Here is a 23,937-nt window from a genome sequence, read left to right on the forward strand (position 1 = left end):
TTTTGTTGTTTGCTTATTTGATTTGACTGCATATATACATACATATATATACACACACACACACCTCTCCTTTTCCTTGATATATATATGTATACATACATATCCTTTTCCTTAAAATTTTCCAGGGTTGGAGACTATATACTCTCTGTTAACAGCACTGACCTTATGAATGTAACTGATTCGCAGGTACAACAAATCCTTCGACTTTTGCCTCGAGGATTAATTACCGTCATAGCTTCTGTTTTACCCATAACTGACTGGAAATCTCATATTGCAGGTAAGTAAGCTGAGCTAATTTCCCCTACTATTTCTTTGGAAGAATATTGTACAGTTATATTGCATTTTTTTTAATGTTTTTGTTTTAAACATTGTAATATTACTTGTCTTCAATTTCTTCTGTTAAATTATATTTATACTTACCTGTCAATTTAACCAATTATATTTTGTTAATCATGTCTTATTGTAATTGATGTTATAATGGAATGGAAGGTTTATGAAAACCTGTGGAGTATCTCTGTCTCCCATTATAATTATTTTTGTAGTTTCAAGGATCTGGAACACGAAGAAGTTCACAAGCAGAGTACAATTCAATAGCCATTTATTTACAGAGTTCTCGTTCATGTGGTTCACTTAGTGGTTAGTGAGTTGCATTCACGTTTGCGAGATCATGGTTTCAATTCCCAGACCAGGCATTGCATTGTGTTCTTGAGCAAAACACTTCATTTCACATTGCTCTGCAATCATTTCATCAGCTGACATATAGCATGTCGCGTACCTGTACAGGTAATGTTGATTTGAGGGAGGGTGCGATCTTATGTGCGACATTAACATTTGATCTCTAAAGACAAATCGTTTGTGTGGTTGTTCTGTAAGAAATTGAACCCTCATAGGTCGTCTAACAACAAGAGAGTTCACGTATGTGTAGGGTAAGGATCCCCTTCAATCATGAATGACCATGGGATTGCACTTAGAAAGTTCTCCTCCAAGGCACAAGTCTGGGCTAGCAGTCACCCATGCATACCAGCCTGCCTCTCCATGCCACCGATGTTATCCAAGCGAAAGGCAAAGGGGCCGATACAGTTTGGCACCAGTGACATCTCAACTCATTTCTACAGCTGAGTGAATTGGAGCAATGTGAAATAAAGTGTCTTGCTCAAGAGTACAACACACAGCCTAGTCCATGAATCGAACTCACTACCTCATGGTTGTGAGCCTGATGCCCTAACCACTGAGTCAAGACAAAGTCAATTCCAAAAAAACTCACAAAAATCTAAGGGAAACATTGTGACTCAACCTTTTGCTTGTCCTGTGTATCACATGAAATACACAGGGCATGTTACTCTGGCAACCCAACATCCTACATCATATGCATTCCCAAGTTTTCTCAACCACCAGAGTAACTTGAGGCTTACGAAAGGAAAGCTTTATATAAGAACATTTGAAGTAAGGGTTAACCGAAAGCCAGAAAACAAGCCTGGATACTTTGGCCATAATTATGAGAATATTTTGGATAGGCAAAGGGTTAAATCTGCTATTGTATCTTCTTTCTTGTCTTCATTGTTAACCCTTTCTTTTTTATTATTTAACGAACGAGATTTAACCTGTCATTGTTAATTTATATTTGTTTCCATTTCATATGGAAATAATTAAGCAAGTAGCAGCAATATACCATGAAATATTTTCTCTGTTGTATGTAGGTGTGTATTTTTCTGAAGAAAATAAAATGAAGTTTTTTTTTTCTTTAAAGAAAAAAACTGAGAACAAATGAAAGAAAAAGAAATAACTTTCCAAAAATTCAAACAAAAATATTTCTGCTTTTCTTTCTTTTCTTTGCTACCTGTTTTCTTTCAAACAAATGCAACGGCAGCAATAAGAACAACAAAAGGCAGATAAACTATAGAATAAAAGATAACAGATAAACGTATCGAGTCTCCCTGCTTTGACCCTGATAATAACTGGTACTATAGTTGCTACAATATAAACAATCACCCACCTATTCCTGAATCAGCAAATATTTATTTACATATTTAAATATTCCTATTTATTTATTTACTTATCATTCTGTTCATATTTAGTGGTTACAGTACCTGGGCGTTGCCTGGGAAGGCAATTTAAGCCGCCTATTTCATAACGAACTTTTCTTCTTGTCATTTGTCCGCTGTTATTTTTGTTGCTCTTACTCCTACTGAATATTTTCCATTTGGTTAGTTCTCTGTTGGTTTCAATGATGATGACCTACTAAATTTCTACTTGTGAAATTAAAGTGTAAGCTGTTGGGTATTCCACAGACATCATTGATTTTTTTTTTAACACAATTATCAGGTTGAACAATCAGCAAGAGAAAATATAACAACACTGGACTTCTGAATTACAGGTACCACATATATATATATATATATATATATGTATATGTGTGTGTATATATCTATCTATCTATCTATCTATCTATCTATCTATCTATCTATATATGTGTGTGTGTGTGTGTGTGTACATATGTGTGTATATATATATATATATATATATATATATATATATATATATATATATATATAGAGAGAGAGAGAGAGAGAGAGAGAGAGAGAGAGAGACATGTTGGTGTGTGTATGTATATATTGATATATGTATACATACGCATATGTATATATGTGTTTGTATATTTACACACACACACACACTCACTCTCTCTCCCTCTCTCAAATAGAGAGATTAATATCAATCAACTCGTGAAACACACAAATGTCAGACACCAAAGATCCGTACCTCTCAATAGAAAGACATGACACCTTATTACAATTTGTTTCTCTTTCTGTATTAATGTCACTGATTTCTCACCCTGTGAAATCCTTCCTTAGTTACATTTTTCTTCAAATTATGTCACCAAGGCAAGAAAAAAAACACAGAAAGAAGCAAAAACAGTACAAAATATCAAAGCAAATATCTACAGCAGACCGTGGGAAAAAAAATCAATGTTTAGACTCTGAGAAGACAACAATGGATTATGACTTAGATTTTGTAGTATTTTATTGAATAATGCTCCATAGGTGAGCAAGTAATTTCTGTTGTAGTTTCTGCATTTTATTGTATACATTTTTTCCCCCTATTTATATGTTGAATAATTATAAAAATGATACTGAATTGGTATGAGTGTGTGTGTGAATATGTGTGTGTATATATGTGTGGGTGTATGTATGCATGTGTGTGTGTGTATGTATATATATATATGTGTGTGTGTGTGTGTGTGTGTGTGTATATATATATTTATATATATATATATATGGAGGAGACCCCTTTCGGTCATGACTGACCATGGGATTGCACCTAGAAAGTTACCCTCCCAGGCACAAGTCCGGGCAAGGTTGTTTATGGAAGACCAGCAGTCGCCCATGCATACCGGCCTCCCCTCTCCACGCCACTGATGTTGTCCAAGAGAAAGGCAAAGGTCAATACAGCTTGGCACCAGTGATGTCGCAACTCATTTCTACAACTGACTTAACTGGACCAACATGAAATAAAGTGTCTTGCTCAAGAACACAACAAGAATCGAACTCACAACCTCACACTTGTAAGCTCGATGCTCTAACCACTGAGCCATGCCCTTCACACACACACGCATATATATATATATATATATATATATATATATATATATATATATATATATATATATATATATATATATATATATATATATATATATATATATATATATATATATATATAGCCGTTGCCAGTATCACCTGACTGGGCTTCGTGCAGGTGACACGTAAAAGCACCTACTATACTCTCTGAGTGGTTGGCGTTAGGAAGGGCATCCAGCTGTAGAAACTCTGCCAAATTAGATTGGAGCCTGGTGTTGCCATCCGGTTTCACCAGTCCTCAGTCAAATCGTCCAACCCATGCTAGCATGGAAAGCGGACGTTAAACGATGATGATATATATATATATATATATATATATATATATATATATATATAAATGTATGTGTATTTTTTCAATGTGTACAAATAACACAGAAAAAATAAATAGATACCAGGGTACCACAAATTCACATAAGTACCAAGGATTTTACAAGGATATATAAAGGTAGAAATTCCAGGGTTTAGTGAAATGTCTTTGTATAACATGGATAAATAAAGAAATGGAGTTAAATGCAGATGTTATTCAAATCTTTATACTTCCGACATGTATTTCGAAGAAAACATTGGTATTATTCCAGAGGGAATAAAAGGTTGTAAAGCAATGCAATCTTCTCATCAGGGAAAAAAAGCGATATAATCCTGAAAGCTCTGTTGCTACTATTTAGTAATAAACCTCTGATAAAAAAAAATGATTCAACCATGACTGCCCTATATTTCTCTCATGTATTGTGTATGTAGGACTACATTACCCAATGTGTTCTGTCCCCTACTTTTTTTTTCAGAGATTTGAGAGAAAACTCCTATTTCTAACAGATCAGGTGACCACATACAGCCTCTGCTTGTAAACTGTATTTCACACACCCAACTTTGATCTGGCAGCATCCATCATAATAATTCCGACATGAAACTAGATTCTGAGTTTCCAGGAAAGAAAATCCTGGAAAAAGACAAAGCAAAGAAATCTATCAAAGTTTTAGCTATTCGTGTGTGATTCCTTCAGGATGGCCACAATTACAAAATGAGATAACTATCTCCTCACAACATGAAGTGGAATTAGAAATAAGGATTTGAAATCAATATGAAAGGGTCACAAAAGGATACACATATATAAATATATAATTTAAAGTTTTTTTTTATATATATGACAAAGTTCTACACACACACACACACACACACATGCGTATATATATAAATTTATTATTTATTGGGGTTTATTGTTTGCTTTTTTCACTTGAATTACAGGTTTTTAATTACAAGCAATGTTTTCTTCATTGTGACTATTCACATAAGCTTATTGCTGCTTAATATATATATATATATATATATATATATATATATATATATATATATATAATCTTTTTTTTATAAAAAGAATGTTTTATTTTATGTTGCTGTTGTCATTGTTAATTGATATGATAATCTGGCCTATTTTATAATTTCCATGCTAAGTGTAATGATATATATATATATATATATATTTGCTTCCTCTTCTTAGTCCCCTGGAATTGCATTATTTTCATTATTTTTCTTTCAAGTTTTGCTTTCTGGATTAAATTGTTTCTTTGCTTTCTTTTTATGAAATCCCCATCTCTCCTCCTCCCCTCCAAATTATATATTATTAAAACCAAAAATGAAATATCAAAGTGTGTTACCTCACCCTAACTTAATTTCCTCAGATGCTGATAAATTTGGAAGGGAAAACAGCACAAATCAAAATGGAATTGGCCTCACGGTACCAGTAAAAATTTCTTCTATCACAAGTATGAGCTCATTATCAAAGGTGGAAACTAAAGATAAAACGGTTTTTGACAAAGCTAAAACAGGCACCAACAATTCAAGTAACAGCTCAACAAAGGATAGTAATTTTAATTTCTTTAAACAGTCTAGTGTTAGAGATAAAGGCCCAAGTGCTTTAGAGATTAATGCTAAACCCAGCCTAGATAAACCTGTTCATGTAGAGAAAACCCTCAATGATGACCTTCAGCAAATCACTGAAACAAAACCGAGTAATACAAGGAATTACGCGGACATTTTTGGGACCAACAACCACGATGTAACTGATAGTATGAGTAGTGTATCCAGCAGCTTCAGCAGCAGCAGTAACAGTAGCAACTTTAAGGATGATAATCTAAAACCAAGCAATGTTTCCTTGTCCCGGTCTGAACCAATGAAGACAGATTCTCCTAAAATCCAAGTAGAGAAAAGAGCACTTCCAGACATTTTACAAGACCATGCAGAACCAATTAAAAAGCAATACATTTCCAAAGCTCAGAATTCTGTGATCCAAAATAACACAAATAGGAACCAGTCCCCTATGGATATCCAAGAAGATGTAATTGTACCATTGCAAAGTTCTAGAATTATAAATTACAGTGCTCCTCCACAAGCTAGTGCTAGAAAACCCTTACGTTATTTCCCAAAGCCTGGGGATATGGATTTGGTTGACCCTGAAGAGAAGAACAAGTCAGTTTGGGTTAAAAAATCCACCAAGAACACAACTGTGCCATCTGGAAACATTGCCAAAGAAGACTTAATAATTCCTGCTAAAGCGAAATCTGTTCAATCACTTGTTGAAAGATATAATTCTCCACCACAGAAAAGTAAGAAATCGAGGCGAGTTGAAATTAAGACTTGCAATGGTGTGACAGAAAAGATCCGTGCCGTGAATATGAAATCAGCTCAAAATTCCTCACCGAAGCCTGCAGCAGTTGAAGAACTGGTTCAGGCTGTTCATAAACACAGGTTTGCATCAGATTTTAAAGCACCTAAAAATGTTAACAATAATACTTTTAGTATGGATGACATTTTGGTTATAGAAAAAACAGAGGAATTAAACTCTAAACCCAATGTAAAAATGACTTTAAAAAGTAATTTCTCACCTGAGAAAGATACTGTAGCAGAACCAGTGATTGAACCAACGCAGAAATCTGGTATTTTTGCTCGGCCAAAACCTGCTCCAAGACAGAGAGTCTTACATAATAAAAGTAATGATCAAAGTAAGTATCGAATGGATGATCTTGATATTCTGACAGTTGATGGAACTTCTCCAAAAACATCTCGTTCTACTGACAAACATCCAGGAAATTCCATAACTAATGCATCTGTTATTCAAGAATTACTGATAAAACCAAAATTTGTGGAATCCAAATTAATGAATAAAAAGTATGGTGCTGTTAATTCAAGTCCTAACACAAATACAATGAATGAAGAAGCTATTGTTCCTGCTGTGAAAAAACCAAGATATTCTATGAACATTCAGAAACTTCCCAAATTGCATCCAGTAAGCATGGAAGATGATAACACTGAGGAGAACAAGACAAGAGGTAATCACTCAACTAAACAGAAAAGCTATGGCATTAGTTATTTACAAGAAATATTTGAGGAAGAAAAAATTGTTCCACAGTTAAAGAAATCTCGAGCCATGGGTCAGTTGTCAAAAGCAAAGACTCCTGATAAGAACGAGGAAACAACTTTGGGAATCTGGCAATGTAACACAAAGTTGCCTAATACAGAGAATGGGCAGCTCAATGATGATGTGGAATTCAAAGAATTTTCTAAAGAAATACCTGAGAACAAGCCTGTAATTAGTGAAAGCATTTTGGAAATAACTCAAAAGAAACCTTCTCATTCTGCTAGAACATTTGGTTTGGATGATATCAAAGATCAAAGTCTGTTAGAAGATTTTGATCCAATAGAAAAAGAAAATGTGGCCCCTATCAAATGGAATAGAATTGATCGCAATTTAGAGAATGATTCTGTCTTTGTAAGAGGCTCTGAAGATTTAATAACACTTGATATAGCAATAAAACCTGAACACACTTTAGTATCTCATACAGCTCCAGAGGAGTTCATGAAAAATCCCAGTGCACAGCCCTTATCACAGAAAAGATCCCTTCCTATTATAGAAGATGGGAAGCCCAAACTCCTTCCAAGAAGGTCTCACTCACCCTTGTCAGAAAGTGATACAAGTAACCAAGAAGATAACTTTCGACCAAAACGTAGAACCTTACCAACACCAAGAGGTTCGATGACATCTCCTAATGCAGATAAATTAAATGAAACCATGAAATTAACACCTTTCGAAGATTCTTCAAGTGACCTTAATAGTCACCATAGTGTTCCCACTCCGGCTTCTCCAAATGGGACCAGAAGAGTAATAGGTTCACCTGTCAGAGAACTAAATCCAGCCTTATCTCCCAAAAGAAGAAACGGTGAAAATAATTTTTTTCCTGAATCTGGTTTTAATACATATGGATCTCAGACCATGCAAAAAAATGGTGTGGAATATATTAAAACCGAAGGGAACACTCTTGAACAAACACCTGAAATGTTCGTAATTGGTCTTCCTCAACAATACACCGATATAAAAGAGGTGAGAGAATCTTCTGGTCGACATCTTCCTAAAATTCCAGTTGTTGCTGAAAGCCCAGATAGTAGTCGATCTCTACCATCAGTTCCTTTGCCACAAGAAGCAAATATCGAACAGTACCATCCAGATATTATTGCTGAAGAACAGAAATCCATAAGTCGAAGTCTTCCAATAGTCCCTGAAAGACCAGCTTTGTCACCGTTTTATGAAGAGCCACTTGAGCCAACATTCAAAACTGCCGTGCAAACACCGTTAATAAAACAAACAGCAGTCTCTGAAAACATTCTTCAAACTGTTAAAGTACAAGGTAAGAGTGTGCACCTTACAATGCACCAATCAGTGCACTATCTAGATCCTGCTAAACTCATAGACACTACGCACAGAAATTCTATTCTGAAGGAATAATTCTTTTTGCTTTCTAGGAGGTTTTGCCTTTTTCAAAGAAGCAGAGGTCTCCTGATTCTTTAACTAACTATAAATTAATTATTAAGGTTCAGGATAAAGTAGATACTATTCAGAAATCCCCATTCCAGTTTTAAGAGAAATGTCAGATGTTCAAAACTAGGACTTCATTTATAGATTGTGTGTGTGTTGATAGCATCAAAAAAGCACACAGTGCACTCTGTAAAGTGGTTGGCATTAGGAAGGATATCCAGCCATAGAAACCATGCCAAAGCTAACATTGGAGCTTGATGTGGCCTGTCAAATCGCCATTGGTTCTGACCATGGCTTCTAGATGACTTTGGAATCTCTTGCAACACTTCTGGACGGTCTCCTCGTTTAAGTTGGTGAATGCTGCCATAATCCTTGCCTTCAGTTCATCTTTGGTGTTACAAGCAGTTTTGTTGGTCTCTTACTCAATTGCATCCCACACATAATAATCAAGGGGATTGTAGTGTGGGGAATTAGGTGGCCAGATGTTAGGGGTGAAGTGGTTGCAAAAATTGTCTGACAGCCATGACTGGGTTCTCCTGCTTGTGTGGCTTGGTGCAGAGTCCTGTTGCCAGACATAAGGTCTTCCAGCAGCCACTCTCTTCACCTAGGGCAGCACTATTGCCTCCAAGCACTTGATGTAGGCCTCCGTGTTGAGTCTGAGGCCATGTGGGATTATGTTCCTGATGAAGAGTTGCAGTATATATGTGTGTGTGTATATATGTATATATATATATATATATATATATATATATATATATATATATATATATATATATATATATATATCTATATATACATATATATATGTATGTATGTTTATAGGTGCAGGAGTGGCTGTGTGGTAAGTAGCTTGCTTACCAACCACATAGTTCCGGATTCAATCCCACTGCGTGACACCCTGGGCAAATGTCTTCTACTATAGCTTTGAGCCGATTAAAGGCGGTGTTATAGCATGGCCGCAGTCAAATGACTGAAACAAATAAATGAATAAAAGAATATATATATCAGACTATCGCGTGTTATTATATATCACTGGTCACAGTGTACTTTGCATCGTTTTAACCTTTGAATGACACTGTCCTACTGGCAAGGGCAAGCAGACCCCGATCGGAAGCGGGGGAGTGGAGAAATCTGAAATAATATATATATATATATATGTTTGTTTTTAAGTCAAAATATATATAAAATCAATTTAACGTTGAACTAAAGAATTACTCAATACTTTTTAGTCAAGGACATGTTTATTAAACTATTACAAGACATTGGGTGACTGTGACTTCAAAGTTTCAGCCTGCTAACCTTCATATATATAAAATTATTATTTAATAACCACAATATATGTACTCCTATTAGTTTCATGTGCTGAGAGCATGCCAGACAGTATTTTTTAACACATCTGGCGTCCTAGCACAATCGTCAGGCACTACCCACATGGCATAACAAACTAAAAATCGGATGATAGGATAAGAGAAAAGCGAGTAAAGGTGATATAAAGCCACCAAATGCTACAGCTCCACAACTATATCACCACTCACTGCCAAAAAAATATTGCTATATTCATGAAAACATGCACCCCATCGTTTCAACAGCAAAGACAATGGCTGGATAAACAGAGAAACTATTAAACAGTTATATTATACAACTAAGTATAACATTCACAGGAGATCCCTGCTTCTTATATATACATATATACATATATATGTAATATATGTTATATATATATATATGTTTGTATGTATACATATATGTATATATCGCTGTGATGCACCGTTTGTTGCTGTGTTTGCTTTCATTGCAATTAATATGAAATATGCACTAATATTATTGTTTTTTTTTGCACTTGTGTTATAAATATTCTATAAACACCAATGGCTTTTGTGTGAAATCTAAACATCTAATGATACGTTTGGGGAAATCTTTGTGTGCCTTTCTCTCTCTCTCTCTCTTCCTCTCTCTTTCTCTCTGTCTTGTTTTTTCTTTTCTTTTTGTATGCATGTATGCATAAACATGTGTGTACATGCAAATATATATGTGTATGTGTGCATGTATGTGTGTGTGTACACACACACACATGCACATGTATATTTATATATATATATATATATATATGCTTATATATGTGTAAACATACATGCAAACTTGTGCATATGTATATATATATATATATATATATATATATATATATATATACACACACATAGAGAGACTTAAACAAAAGTGCAAACATATATATATACATATATATATGTACATATATTATATATATACATATATATATACACACACACACACACACATGCACATAGACACATGCACACACAAATGTATACAAACGTAGAGAAACGCGCGCATATATACATATATATTTATATGAGAAAACAGAAGAAAAACTGAAAGGATGGTGTATTCTTGTATTTTCTTGTGCTTTCTCATAGACAACCATCCTGTTTTTCAAACAAGACCAACCATATGTATTTGAGTCTGAAGGATTGATGGAAGAAGACACGGGGAATAATGTATAAATCTATTAAATTATTGCGTTTCCACAGAAACTGTTAATGGCTCATATCTAAATACTGTGTATATTAAATGGTATATAGGAATAAATAGATAAATATATATGTTATTAATTCAATGTGGAGGAAGGAGCTGTGACCAAACTCTTCACAATTCCTGCAGCTAGATCAGCAAGCTTGATGCCATTAATATTTTGCTTAAACTGTTGGAAGTTGATGTCTGCAGCAAAGACGTATGTATGGGTGGAGAATTTCAGAGTGTGGAACCTGTGATTGAGTGGGTGGTTACAGTGTGTGTGATAACAAAAGGTAGTGAGTCAACTTTAAAGAGCAAAGGCCAATGAAGTACCAGTGGAAAAGGCACTGAAAGAAGCCAGCAATAACATGTCTGTGGAACAGATGTTGGACTGTGTTTGTTTTGTATATGATTATGCGCCAAATTTGGTGAAGGCACATGGCTCAGTAGTTAGAGTGTCAGGCTCACAATCGTGCAGTAGTGATTTCAATTCCCAGACCAGGCTATGTGTTGTATTCTTGAGCAAGACACTTTATTTCACATTGCTCCAGTTCACTCAGCTGTAGAAACGAGTTGCAACATCACTGGTGCCAAGCTGTATCAGCCTTTGACTTTCCCTTGGATAAAATCAGTGGCATCGAAAGAGGAGGCTGGTATGCATGGGTGACTGCTTGTCTTCCATAAACAACCTTTCCTGGACTTGTGCCTCAGTAGGGGAACTTTCTAGGTGCAATCCCATGGTCATTCTTGACCGAAGGGGGTCTTTATCTTACTTTTTTTCTATGTGCCAAACTTGGTGCCTGTATATGAGTTTTCTTCTTGTATTTAGGACAATAAGAAGTGATTTTTTTGTGTGTTACAGAAGCATAACCAATTTATTTCACATAAATCTTAACAACAAAAACCTTATAGGGACCCAATAAGTCAGGTGGACCCCAATTGAGAACCATTGCTATAAGGGATCAAACACTGCACTGACACATTTACATATTTCTAGTTTTTCTATCATTTGCTCTAATTTTATTTTTAATATTTGTGTTCTCTTTTTTAACGCATATTTTCTTTATCTTTTTTTATTGTATATTTTACCACCTGGCTTTGGCAATGCTTTCTTTCACCCACCCCACCTTTTTTTTTAGATACTTTCCATATTTGCCTCGATATTGCATCTGCACTTCCTGGCTGCTTATTATTATTATTATTATTATTATTATCATTATTATTATCATTATTATTATTACTGTGGCACTAAAAATATCACCTTTGTTATCATTGTCATCATCATAACAACCACCATCACCACTAGCCCGACCACAATAACCACCATCATCATCGTCATCATCATCATCATCAACCACAACAGCATGTTTGGATTTGGTTTTGGTTTGTTTTTGTGTTCACAACTAACATTTGAAGGTTTTATTCCTAGTTGAGTGTATTTATTAGATAACTGTTAATCAGTTTTAATGTGTGTATATATATATATATATATATATATATATATATATATATATAGATATATATATATTTACTCTCATCATTTCTTTTCTGGATAATTTTTTTTTCCGTTTATTTATTTATTTATTTTTTATTCCATTCTAGTCCAAGATGTCTTAATTTTGTATCTAAATTTTGTTGTTGCTGTGCATGTGAGACAGTTTTGTATACTTCTGAAACAATTATTGGAGCTAGTTGTGTATAAGTTACACTATTGTATATTTGATTTCAAATGCAAAAAAAACACTGGGCTGTGACTTGTACACAGGGCAAAGCTGAAGTCAAGTTTGAAGATGAAGGGAAAAAATTTTGTTCCAAAATTTTACACTAAATTAGTGGTAGCATAATGACCCCCTCCCCCACACTGCTACTAAGATACAACAAAAACATATTCTTGGATCTCTTTGCTTTTGTTTTCTCTGAGAAAATAGTTAGTTGAAAATGGATGCAGTAAATTGTAAGCATCAGAAAATATCAAATTTAATGTAGAAAAGATGGATGACATGATTGAAAATTTTAATAAATTCTTAACTAAACTTAATTTAAGGTTTTCTTTTTTTTTTAAATCTTTCTAATTGTTAATGAATTAATTGTTTATATGATGTTCAATATGTTTCAGTTTGTTTCTTGATTGATTTATTTTGATTTTTCTTCTCTTCTTCTTTCAATAGATTCTACTTTCAAATCTGTTCCTTCAAGTTTACCCAATTCAAAAATTGGTCCAGTGATTATTCCTTCCTCCCCAAAGCTTGTTTCTGTTAATTCAAGCTTCTCTGAAAATCAGCCAGCAATTATTCACAATACGAAGAATGACACTCAAAACCCTGTGGAATCTTCATCAAAGAAACCCACAAATTGGAATTCAGAGACATCAGATAAACGGACCAGCTCGTCTCCATTGTCTGCTACCAAAAAGTCAGATTTTACACAGAAAGATGCTGTTGAAGAGGTCCTTTGTTCACGTGTGGTTGTAACTAAAGATAAGCATTCAATTCGGAATGGTAGAACCTCCCCACGTTCTCTTCCACTGGTAGACCTTTCAGATTTCTCAACTGACAACAGCAAAGAGAAAACGCCATCTGTATTGACATCGAGTATCTCACATGTTGCTGTTGAACCAATAAAAGACAACCACAAGAAAGAGTCGTACCAGTTTACAGTAGTCTCATCTGATCAGTTGGACTCACCTTCAAGAAGTTCTGCAATACAGTCCAGTAATATTAAGCAAATACCAGATAAGAATGAAACAAAAATGGAATGGTCAACAAACTTGCCACCCACTTTAGAATCAATGAGCCTATTGACCCCTACAAATAGTTCTTTGGTTTCAATCTCAACTGAAAGCCATGTAGCACCTATAGAATTTGTGCAAAAAGAAGAATCAGTGAGTTCTCATTCTATGCCACCATCATTTTCAGCATCAAAGAGTAAAGAAACTGAAACCGTTTCCAGCCAGATGGTAACACCAGCTGTAGAACAACCAATTTCTCCTAGAATTACTTCCAATCGTAAACTTCCTGATATATTTAAATCTTCCCACACAAATGCACCAGTTGTTAGACAAATTACTTCACCTTCTGCTTCAGAAATTCTATTCACAGACTTTGCACCAGGATCACCAAATGTTTCACCTGTCATAGAAAGTGTGATGGACGTACAAAAATCTAAGCATAATTTTGCCGAAGTTCCTAAAGCAGAGATTGCTACATCAGAACCAATCGTAATGCAGCCAAAAGTTTCGAAAGACCTTCCTCAGTCTCTCGTAGAAACATCTAGCGTGAATTCATCTCAAGTTACAATTTCCAAAGATGATGCTGTTTCACAAAATAAATTTCAAACTCCTTCAACGGCAAAAGCAGAAACATTTCCACTCAAAGCTGACAAAGAAATTCCTGAAGTAGAGAGAAGAAGAGGTTCACTCAAAAGAGAAACACTTGAATCAGTCACTCAAGTAGAGAGTTCCAGAAAAGGAACTCAGAAGACCGCTGGTGATGATCTCAAAGATAATTTGCCTTCAGAAGAACATAAGAAACTTGCTGTAAATATCCCAAAATCCCCGAACAAAAGTGAAGTAATTCAAGGTACCAATCAATCGCCACAGTCAACAGACGGTTCATCTGTGGTGATGTTGAGAAGGAGCAGAGGGCGTTCACAGGTATCTCCAAGGAGTGAGTTGATCTCTGAAAAGTCATTGGTGTTCCACTCAGACCCAACAGTAAGTGAGAACAGTTCAAAACAAATGTCGATACAACGTAGAAAGGAATTAGCCAAGACATGCATAGAACCATATATGGTATTCACCAAGAGGAAATGGTGCATCAGCACTAGATTTGGTCAGACAAACTTTGCATTACCTTCTGAGCCAGAATCATCACAAGATGTGTTAAAACTTTCATTACTGGATGAAGATACAGTGATAGATTTTGTGAGTAAAGCTAACTTTGCATTAGACAAACTTGGCTTGTCAAATCACTATTCCATCCACATTTGTATTGTTGAAAAAGAAGCCTCTGAAAAAGTTGGGATACGTCTTCAAAAAGGAGAGAAACAGGAATTATTGGTAAATATTGGAGTAATTCTTCCATCATCTATTTTGATCATCTCATCTCATCTTCTTGTGAGTGGATTTGATAGTATGAAAGCGCTAACTGAATGTTATGAACGTTACAAAATATTTTTTTTTAATGTTTAACACACTTCAAAATTGTAAAAAAAATATTTTATAATGCAATAATAGAAACACGTGAAAACCAGACCATGTTGTAACTTTATTCAACCGATATATTATTCTATACACCTTTACACAAATTCAGAATATATATATATATATATGAGCGTGGCCGTTGCCAGTACCGCCTGACTGGCTCCTGTAGGATTTTCGAGCGAGATCGTTGCCAGTGCCCCTGGACTGGCTTGTGCGGGTGGCACATAAAAGACACCATTTCGAGCGTGGCCGTTTTCGTGCGGGTGACACGTAAAAGCACCCACTACACTCTCTGAGTGGTTGGCATTAGGAAGGGCATCCAGCTGTAGAAACTCTGCCAAATCAGACTGGAGCCTGGTGTTGCCATCCGGTTTCACCAGTCCTCAGTCAAATCGTCCAACCCATGCTAGCATGGAAAGCGGACGTTAAACGATGATGATGATGATGATGATATATATGTATATATATATATATATATATATATATATACATAAACACACACATACTGTATACTCCATTTCCATTTGTACATTGTCAGTTCACCAAAAAAAAAACTCTAAGTTAGCTTTGTTTTATTAATTTTTTTTGTTTTCCTTTATTTTTTGTTTTGTTCTAGATCTCTTTGTTAGAGCCAGATGGTGCTGCGAAGCGACAACAGTATATCTGTGAGGGAGATTTACTGCTTTATATGAATGGCAAACCAGCATGGAACCAGACTGTGATGGATATGAAAACCTTTCTGCAAACCACCGCCACAAGAATCGTACTTCTGTTGGCCAGACCATTTGTCGGCGAAGGTGAGTGTTGATGGTATTTGTTGTTATAGTTTGGTTTCAGATTTTGGCACAAGGCCAGCAATTTCGCGGGAGTGGGGTAAATTGGTTACATCAACCACAGTACTCAGCTGGTACTTATTTCAGCCTCTTGGAAGGGGATGAAAGGTAAAGTTGACCCTGGCAGAATTTGAACTCAGCCTGTGAAAATGGATGACATGCCACTAAACATTTTGCCCTGTGTACTAACGATTCTTTTCTACTCTAGGCAAAAGGCCTGAAATTTTGGGGGAGTGGAGGAGGGGGCAGTCGATTAGATCAACCCCAGTACACAACTGTTGTTTAGCCCTAGGTCAGTCCTAAACAAGATGAGTCATGGTTAGTGCTGTTCCAGTCATGGCTACTCTGTCTTTCACTTGGGTATGTTCCTCCGTTATTTGATGTTTTGATTAATAAATTTCTGTGGAGGCACAATGGCCTAGTGATTAGAGCAGCGAACTCATGGTCTTAGGATCGTGGTTTCAATGCCCAGACCAAGAGTTGTGAGTGTTTATTGAGCAAAAATACCTAAAGCTCCACGAGGCTCCGGCAGGGGGTGGTGGCGAACCCTGCTGTACTCTTTCACCATCACTTTCTCTCACACTTTCTTCCTGTTTCTGTTGAATTTGTATTTCAAAGGGTCAGCCTTGTCACACACTGTCACACTGAATCTCCCTGAGAACTACATTAAGGGTACACGTGTTTGTGGAGTGCTCAGTCACTTGCACGTTAATTTCATGAGCAAGCTATTCCGTTGATCAGATCAACTGAAACCCTCGACGTCGTAAGTGACAGAATGCCATGTACAATAAATCTCTACTTCAATGCTTCGTACAATGTTTATTTAAGCATTTATTTCTCTTTCAGATTCTGAAACCTTTGAGGTCATCCTGCGTAAAGGGGTAACCGGTTTAGGCTTCAGCCTAGGCGGAGGGATCGGATGTCCTCTCGGAGATCGACCAATTTCTGTGAAGCGAATATTCAAAGGTAACGTTTATTCTCGTATTTCACTGTTTCACTCTCTCTTACTTACATAATCTTTCTTTATTTGTTTCCCTCCTCTCTCTGTCCCCTTCCCCTCCTCCCTCCCCTCCTCCCTCCCCTCCTCCCTCCCCTCCTCCCTCCCCTCCTCCCTCCCCTCCTCCCTCCCCTCCTCCCTCCCCTCCCCTGGACCCCAATATTGCTGGCCTTGTGCCACAATTGATTGCTAAAATCTTCCAATTACTTAATTAGTCCAGCTGAAGGTTTAGTTTTTAATTTAATTATTTGTTTTATTTTTATTATTCTCATTATCTTTTTTAATTGTCTTTAGGTGGCATTGCTGACAAGTGTGGTGAAATGAGAGTTGGAGACGAAATCTTGGAGGTGGATGGTGAAGATTTTAGAAACCAGCGCCACTTCCATGCTTGGAACCACCTGAAGTTCCTTCCTGAAGGTGATCTGAAGCTTCTGATATGCAGACATCATAATAGTGAAAAGGTGGATCCATTGCCAACGAGGACAAGAACAGCAAGACCAGGAACAGCATCAGGAGAATCAGAACCGGCATCAGCAACATCAACATCAACAGTAACAACAACAACTTCAGTGGAACCAAGAGATCCTCCTTCAGTAACACCTGTTCTACCCCTTGTACAACTCTCACCTGAAAAACCTTCTACGGGAATTGCAGCTGCAGCAGCGATGATAGCAATGTCAACCGCAGGTGCAATACATAACCCTCACCAACCGCAAAAGTCCACCACGACCACCACAGCCAATACGACGATCACCACCACCACCACAATGCAAACCCAATAAATGGAGCGTGATAATTCTGTTTTTATTTACACACAAACAAATTTAAAATTATAGAAAAGAAAGAAAAATAAGAGAGAACACTTTACTCTTAATATTTTTAAAAGAAACATTGAGAAAGAATTACTTTTAACTATTTTATTTACTTTCTTTTTTGTTAAATTTTTTGTAGCAATTCTATTTTTGAATTTTTTGTATATTTTTTTTCTTCAAAATTCAGTTCAGTTTTGTTTCAGATTTTTTTTATTGTTTATTTGGATATTTGTTTTTTTTTACCGTTTTTTTTTTAACTGATTCACGCCATCTCACATTACCTAACAACGTGTATATATTTTTGATATACCACATCAGTAGTATTTAACTTGCAAAAAGAAAAAAACAAACAAATCTGGTGATTAAAAAAAACCCACAAAAGAACAAAAAACAAACGAAAAACAATAACAACGAACTAAATTATAAATAAATAAAGCTTTTATTGTGATTATTATTAATATTATTATCAATATTATTATTTTCAAATGGTGGATGGCATAATTGATAAAGGGACATAATGATTTCCTTGTAATTAGTTATGTTTCTTGTCATCCCAGAATTCAAATCTTGCCGAGGTCAACTTTAACCTTTTATCTTTCCAGGATCGATCGAATACTTATTAGACAATGTAAAGGCTGAATTACTTAAACACTTCTTTCGAAATATGTGGCTGTATTACTTAAAGAGTCGAAGAATGTCGTATGACGTCATTTTAATGTCGTTGAGAAAGGCGTAAATATCAAAGTGCTCTCGGTTGTCTCCCTTCTGTAGCCGTGCTATCTGTAGTTACCTGCCCTTCCTAGAATCGTCTTCATGGCTTCATTAACAAACGAACGTCTTTAATACCTGGATTTCTGTTCTACTTAACAAGCTACGCACCGTACATGTGTGAGTGATAGTCGCCGCTTTTTATATATGTTTATTTTCTCTTTCTCTCTCTTTTTTTGTTTTAATTTTACTCTGTACTTCTTCTTGTGCCTAATTTCTAAATACACACCGGTGGAGTACCTGCCTCAGTGATAGAAAAAACAAAAAACGAGAGAGTTGAGAGCGAGAGAGTAGGAGGAAAAGCTCTAAGCTGTTGTGGCTATTATTATACTACGGTATATCTACAGGCTGTCGTGGGTGGAGTGGGGGCAATGATGTAAGTACCAGTCGTGTACTAGGGTCGATGCAAAATTCTCTGATTCCTCTTCCTTTAAATTGTTCTGTGCTTGTATTAGAGACCATTATTATATAGGAATAACATTCCAGTATGTCTGTAAAAAAAATTACGTTTCTTCTTTTCTTTGTAATAATAATAATAATGATAATAATAGTAATAATGATTTCTTTTATTGGCCAAAAGGGCCCAAGACATGGATGACAATATCAAAAGATGACTTACAACACACAAAAACTAAAAACAAAAACAGGTGGGGCTTCTGTTGATCAAAGGTCGATCTCGGCAGATTTGAATTCAAAACTTTCAGAGTTTTATTTGAGTATGTGTTCCAGCTCTAGTAATTAATAATAATAATAATAATATCTTCTTTATTATTGCCACATTAATAATGATAATAAAGATATCCAACATTGTTATATATTAATTCCATAATAATAGCAAGAATATTTTCTAAACTTGACACAAAGTCAAAAATTGTAACTGTGACACCTTTTACTCCCACCCACCCCCTGTTCAGCCACACTGTACATATATAAGCAAGACTCTCCTTCTCTCTCTCTCTCTCTCTCTTGGCCTTCACATCATGATGCTACTGGGGGTTTTTTATATTGTCTACTCTATAACGTATTCTTATGTGGTTGTTATTGATGTCAGTGTTGTACAATGCCCCCCCCCACCAAGTCAGATCTGATTCTGAAGACATATTATGAAAGACATTCCAATGGGGACCATTCCATATGAGTTATTTATTTGTTTTTATTTCATGCAGTGTATTTAGGATTATAATATCCTGTGTGTTAAGTGCAAGGATGGCTGTGGGGTTAAGAATATTACTTCTCGAGCATGTGGTTTCAGGTTCAACCCCACTGTATGGCACCTAGGAAAAGTGTCTTCTACCATAAACTAAAGACCCACTGAAGCTTAGTGAGTGGATTTGGTAGAGGAAAACTAGAAGAAACTCAACGTGTGAGTGTATATATATATACCCATTACCTAATTTTCCCTCTTCAGTCGCATTGAATGTAGTAAGTTACGAAACATCATAACGAATCAATGTTGGCTATCATTTCTATAGAAAATCTGTTAAGATAACCTTAACAAGTGATTATACATACATACATACATACATATATATATATATATATATATATGTGTGTGTGTGTGTGTGTGTTTGTGTGTATACAGTTGTCTTGGCATCACATGAAGGTTGTAAACAAGCATCATCATCCTATACGTGATAGCTTTCATATCCAGTCTTCTGTGCAGAAAAGGACCATAAATATTCCAGGGCATGGGTAATTATTACCTTGCTAGGAAGGACAGCTGGGTGCAGGAAAGCTGCCTCAAAATATTCCATCTGATTCTTGCAAGCATTGAAAAGTAGATGTTCAATGATAATGATGACGACCATGATAATGTGTTATTACTTTCCTGTGTAGGTGTGACATGAGGGGAAATTTAGGTTGTTATTTCTAGCATACTGTGTGATACCTTAGACAGTTCTCTGGTGTACCTGCATGTGTGCCTAGGTTTTGGTGGTGGTTGCAAACTGTAGTGCAACAGGGAGTGGACCTGATTAGACTGCAGTTGTCACTATTTATGTGGTTTTCTGTTTAAATTTGTCCTTTACACAGGGTATCTTCTAATCCATTATCTTCCAACTTCCATTTAGTTAATTTGGTAATTATTGTAATGACTGAACATGATGTCAGAAATTTAGTGGACTTCTAATTGGCTCAGTTTAAAACCTATAAGTGAAAACACTAGAGGTCACTAATTACAATATAAAAACAAATAAAATTTGGTGTAATTAAGTAAGAAATAAGTGAACAATGTGAGATAGATTATGTTATCTGTTTTAATAAACCTGCTTATTTCTAATAATTGGTGTGGTGAGTTTGAATGTCAGAGAGAGAGAAAAAGAGCCTCCAACATAGGATCATGACCAGGTCACAATATTTAAATAATTGATCCAATAAATCATCATCATCATCATTATTATATCTTCTGGATCCTTTGAATTTTGGATCAGTTGGTTTTTGTGGGGGGGTTGAGAAGTGGTGCAGAAAATATAAAATTTGGGTTAGATTTTGTAAAAAAAAACTTTATTCTTGGATATGTTCTTGCTTTACTTACTTCAAAGTAAGCAATGATGATAATAATAATAATAAGAGGAGGAAGAATATGATTTGATGGCTAATAAAAAAAATGCAAGAAAGAAAATATGAAATAATTTGTGGGAGGGGAAATAGAAAAAGAAGTAATTGAAGTAATCAAAATAAATTTGAAATTAGAAGAAATATTTTTGAATAATCTAATATGAAAAATGGGGTTTGGATTTGAAAATAAACCACTATGTAAATTGAAACCTGTGGGTGGTTGAATGGGTATAGATATAATAATGTTTGCTTGGTGTTTATCATTTCGCAGTTTAGGAGTATGCAGGTGATAAAAAGTCAGTTTTTAAGATAACATCTGGAGTGTCAGACTAGCTTAATTTTTCCAAGAGTAACCAATGGGTGGTGTCTAATAAAGTGAGTATGTGTTGTGTAGTGAGGTTTAAACCAAATTTTCTATATTACTTCCATCATAGAAATACTTCCAATGTCCACGACAATGACGACCACCACCAAAAACTTTAAGCAAAGGAAATGAATACAATAGTTTTACTGAGGAGTGGAAGACATAGAAAAGATAGGATAAGATGGAAGGTTGTGGGTAACGATAAATTTGAGACAGTCAGTTATTGTTGTCAGTGTTGTTACGTGGGAGCTGGGTGCTACACTTTGGTTAGGATGAGATGACAAGAATTTATGTGATAAAACTTTTGAAGCATTCCATTTCAAATGTCCACAATTTGAAGTCTATTTGCTAGTAGTGGTCCTATGTGTGTCTATATATATATATATATGTATATAGATGCAGCACAGAATTTTGTCAGTGAACAAGTCGCGGTCTCAAAGTGACGAAAATATTATGACAAATTAAATTTAAATGTTGAAGTGAATCTGACGGCTTTTGTGTGTTATTTTAAACGGCTTATAAACACCTTCCACGCTGCAATTGTTTTCATTCCAGCACACGATCTCAGATCAGGTCACTTGCTATGCAAGTATATATATATATATATATATATGTATATATATATATATATACGAATGCATCAGAGTGTTTCTGGGACCCAGTGTAATAATATCAGTGTCAAATAGCTTAATAGCTTTGTTGTTAGAATGGAGTATAGTTTCATTTTCCCCGCATTGTTTGTAAGATATATCACACACATTCGTACAATTAATACTATATGTCATAAATCCACAGTAATTTCCGTTGATGATATAGTATCACTGTTATGTACAAGGGAGACAATTTTAGTAAGAAAGCCTGAGTTAGAATTCTTTGTTTTTCTGGTTCTATAGTTTAATTTTCAATTTTAACATTGTTATCTCTGCCACTTCCCTCATTCTCTCTTCATATATAGATGATCATTCTTTATGTATTACTTAAATAGATACACTGTAAGAAAGATGTTGCTTATAATGAATTTTTACCCACCCTGTCAGCTATTTGCAAACATCAGTGATTTCTATATCAGTTGAAGCAAAATTTGTCTAAGCATGTGGTTGATATTGGATGCTTGCTACTGATGATGCGCAAAGATGCAGACATTCTGTATCTAACTATTCCACTACCACTGCTGGATGTTATTCATCTGTTACTGGTGTACTTCTGTGCTTTTTAGCACTATACATCTACATATACTCACAGTTGCCTTGCAGAATGTGAAAGTAGAGCTGAATGAATTTATGCACGTTAACAAATAAGTTTGTATCTACTGTCTGTGTGTCTCTCTCTGCATATATATATATATGTAGGAATTTATGTGAAGAATGAAGTTTAAAAAGAGTTACACATGAACGCTGTATCTTGATAATTCAAGAAATGAATTTGAAACAAAAAGTATACAATAATAAAAATAAAACAAGCACAAAATAAATAAACCATATAAAACATTAAAAAAAATGATTGCTTGATTGATTGATATATATAAATAAACGATGTTTTTTTAATTAATCAATATCTGTAATATTTATCCATGAAATTCTAATGGTTAATACTTGAATGAATGGCAATTTCTATAAAACATTGTTTTTAAAAGAGAAAAAGAATCCCTGAAATATTGTCATAATAATAATAATAATTATTATGTTTATTATTATCGTTTATGTTATTATTATACAAAATATATAAATTAAATAAAGAAAACGAAAAATCCTTCCTCTATGATGTGTTTTGGTGTTGTTTTTATTTTTAATTATTGTCAGTTGTTATAAGTTGTCCTCGAAACCTTTCAGGAAGTCGCCCTTGGAACTTTCCAGGAAGCTACCCTAGGAATTTTCCGTGAAGTCATCGTTCTCTGAACTTTCCCGGAAGTGCTCGTCCTTGGGATTTTCCAGGAAATCCTCGGAACTTTCCCGAAACCTCCGAATTTTTCCAGGAAATCATCGAAACTTCACAAGAAATCATCAGAATCTTCCAGGATGTCCACGGAATTTTCCAGGAAGCCATCGGATTCTCCAGGAAATCTGCGGAATTTTCCAGTAAGTCCTCGAAATAACAGAGACAGAGAGAAAGAGAAAATAACAGAGAGAGAGAGAGATAATGATAAAGAGACAGAAAAGAACAGAGAGAGAGAGAATGATAAAGAGACAGAGAAAATAACAGAGAGAGGGAGAGTAGGAGAGAGAATGACAGAGAGAAAGAGAGAGAATGATAAAGAGACAGAGAGAGAAGGAGAGAAAATAAGAGAGAGAGAGAATGACAGAGAGAGAATGATAAAGACACAGAGAGAAAATAACAGAGAGAGGGAGAGAAGTTGAGAGAATGACAGAGAGAGAGAGAGAATGATAAAGAGACAGAGAGAAAATAACAGAGAGAGAGAGAGAGAATGATAAAGA

The 23,937-nt window shown here is 35.3% G+C and overlaps 1 protein-coding gene across 7 annotated transcripts in view; it reads left to right on the plus strand.

Moving 5' to 3' along the window:
- Nucleotides 1–22,980, plus strand: part of LOC149132534 (uncharacterized) — a 127,797-nt gene extending 104,817 nt beyond the window's left edge. For all 7 annotated transcript variants that reach the window (XM_089363872.1, XM_089363869.1, XM_089363871.1 and 4 more), the window contains 6 exons: nucleotides 126–277; nucleotides 5,315–8,314; nucleotides 13,143–15,031; nucleotides 15,792–15,972; nucleotides 16,855–16,974; nucleotides 17,300–22,980. In XM_089363872.1, the coding sequence (XP_089219998.1) occupies nucleotides 126–277; nucleotides 5,315–8,314; nucleotides 13,143–15,031; nucleotides 15,792–15,972; nucleotides 16,855–16,974; nucleotides 17,300–17,787 (5,830 nt within the window). In that variant the 3' untranslated portion in view covers nucleotides 17,788–22,980. The remainder of the gene's footprint in view (nucleotides 1–125; nucleotides 278–5,314; nucleotides 8,315–13,142; nucleotides 15,032–15,791; nucleotides 15,973–16,854; nucleotides 16,975–17,299) is intronic.
- Nucleotides 22,981–23,937: the final 957 nt, after the last annotated feature.

Source organism: Octopus bimaculoides, chromosome 15 (genome assembly GCF_046866305.1).
Source record: "Octopus bimaculoides isolate indiv1 chromosome 15, ASM4686630v1, whole genome shotgun sequence".
Lineage (NCBI taxonomy): Eukaryota > Metazoa > Mollusca > Cephalopoda > Octopoda > Octopodidae > Octopus > Octopus bimaculoides.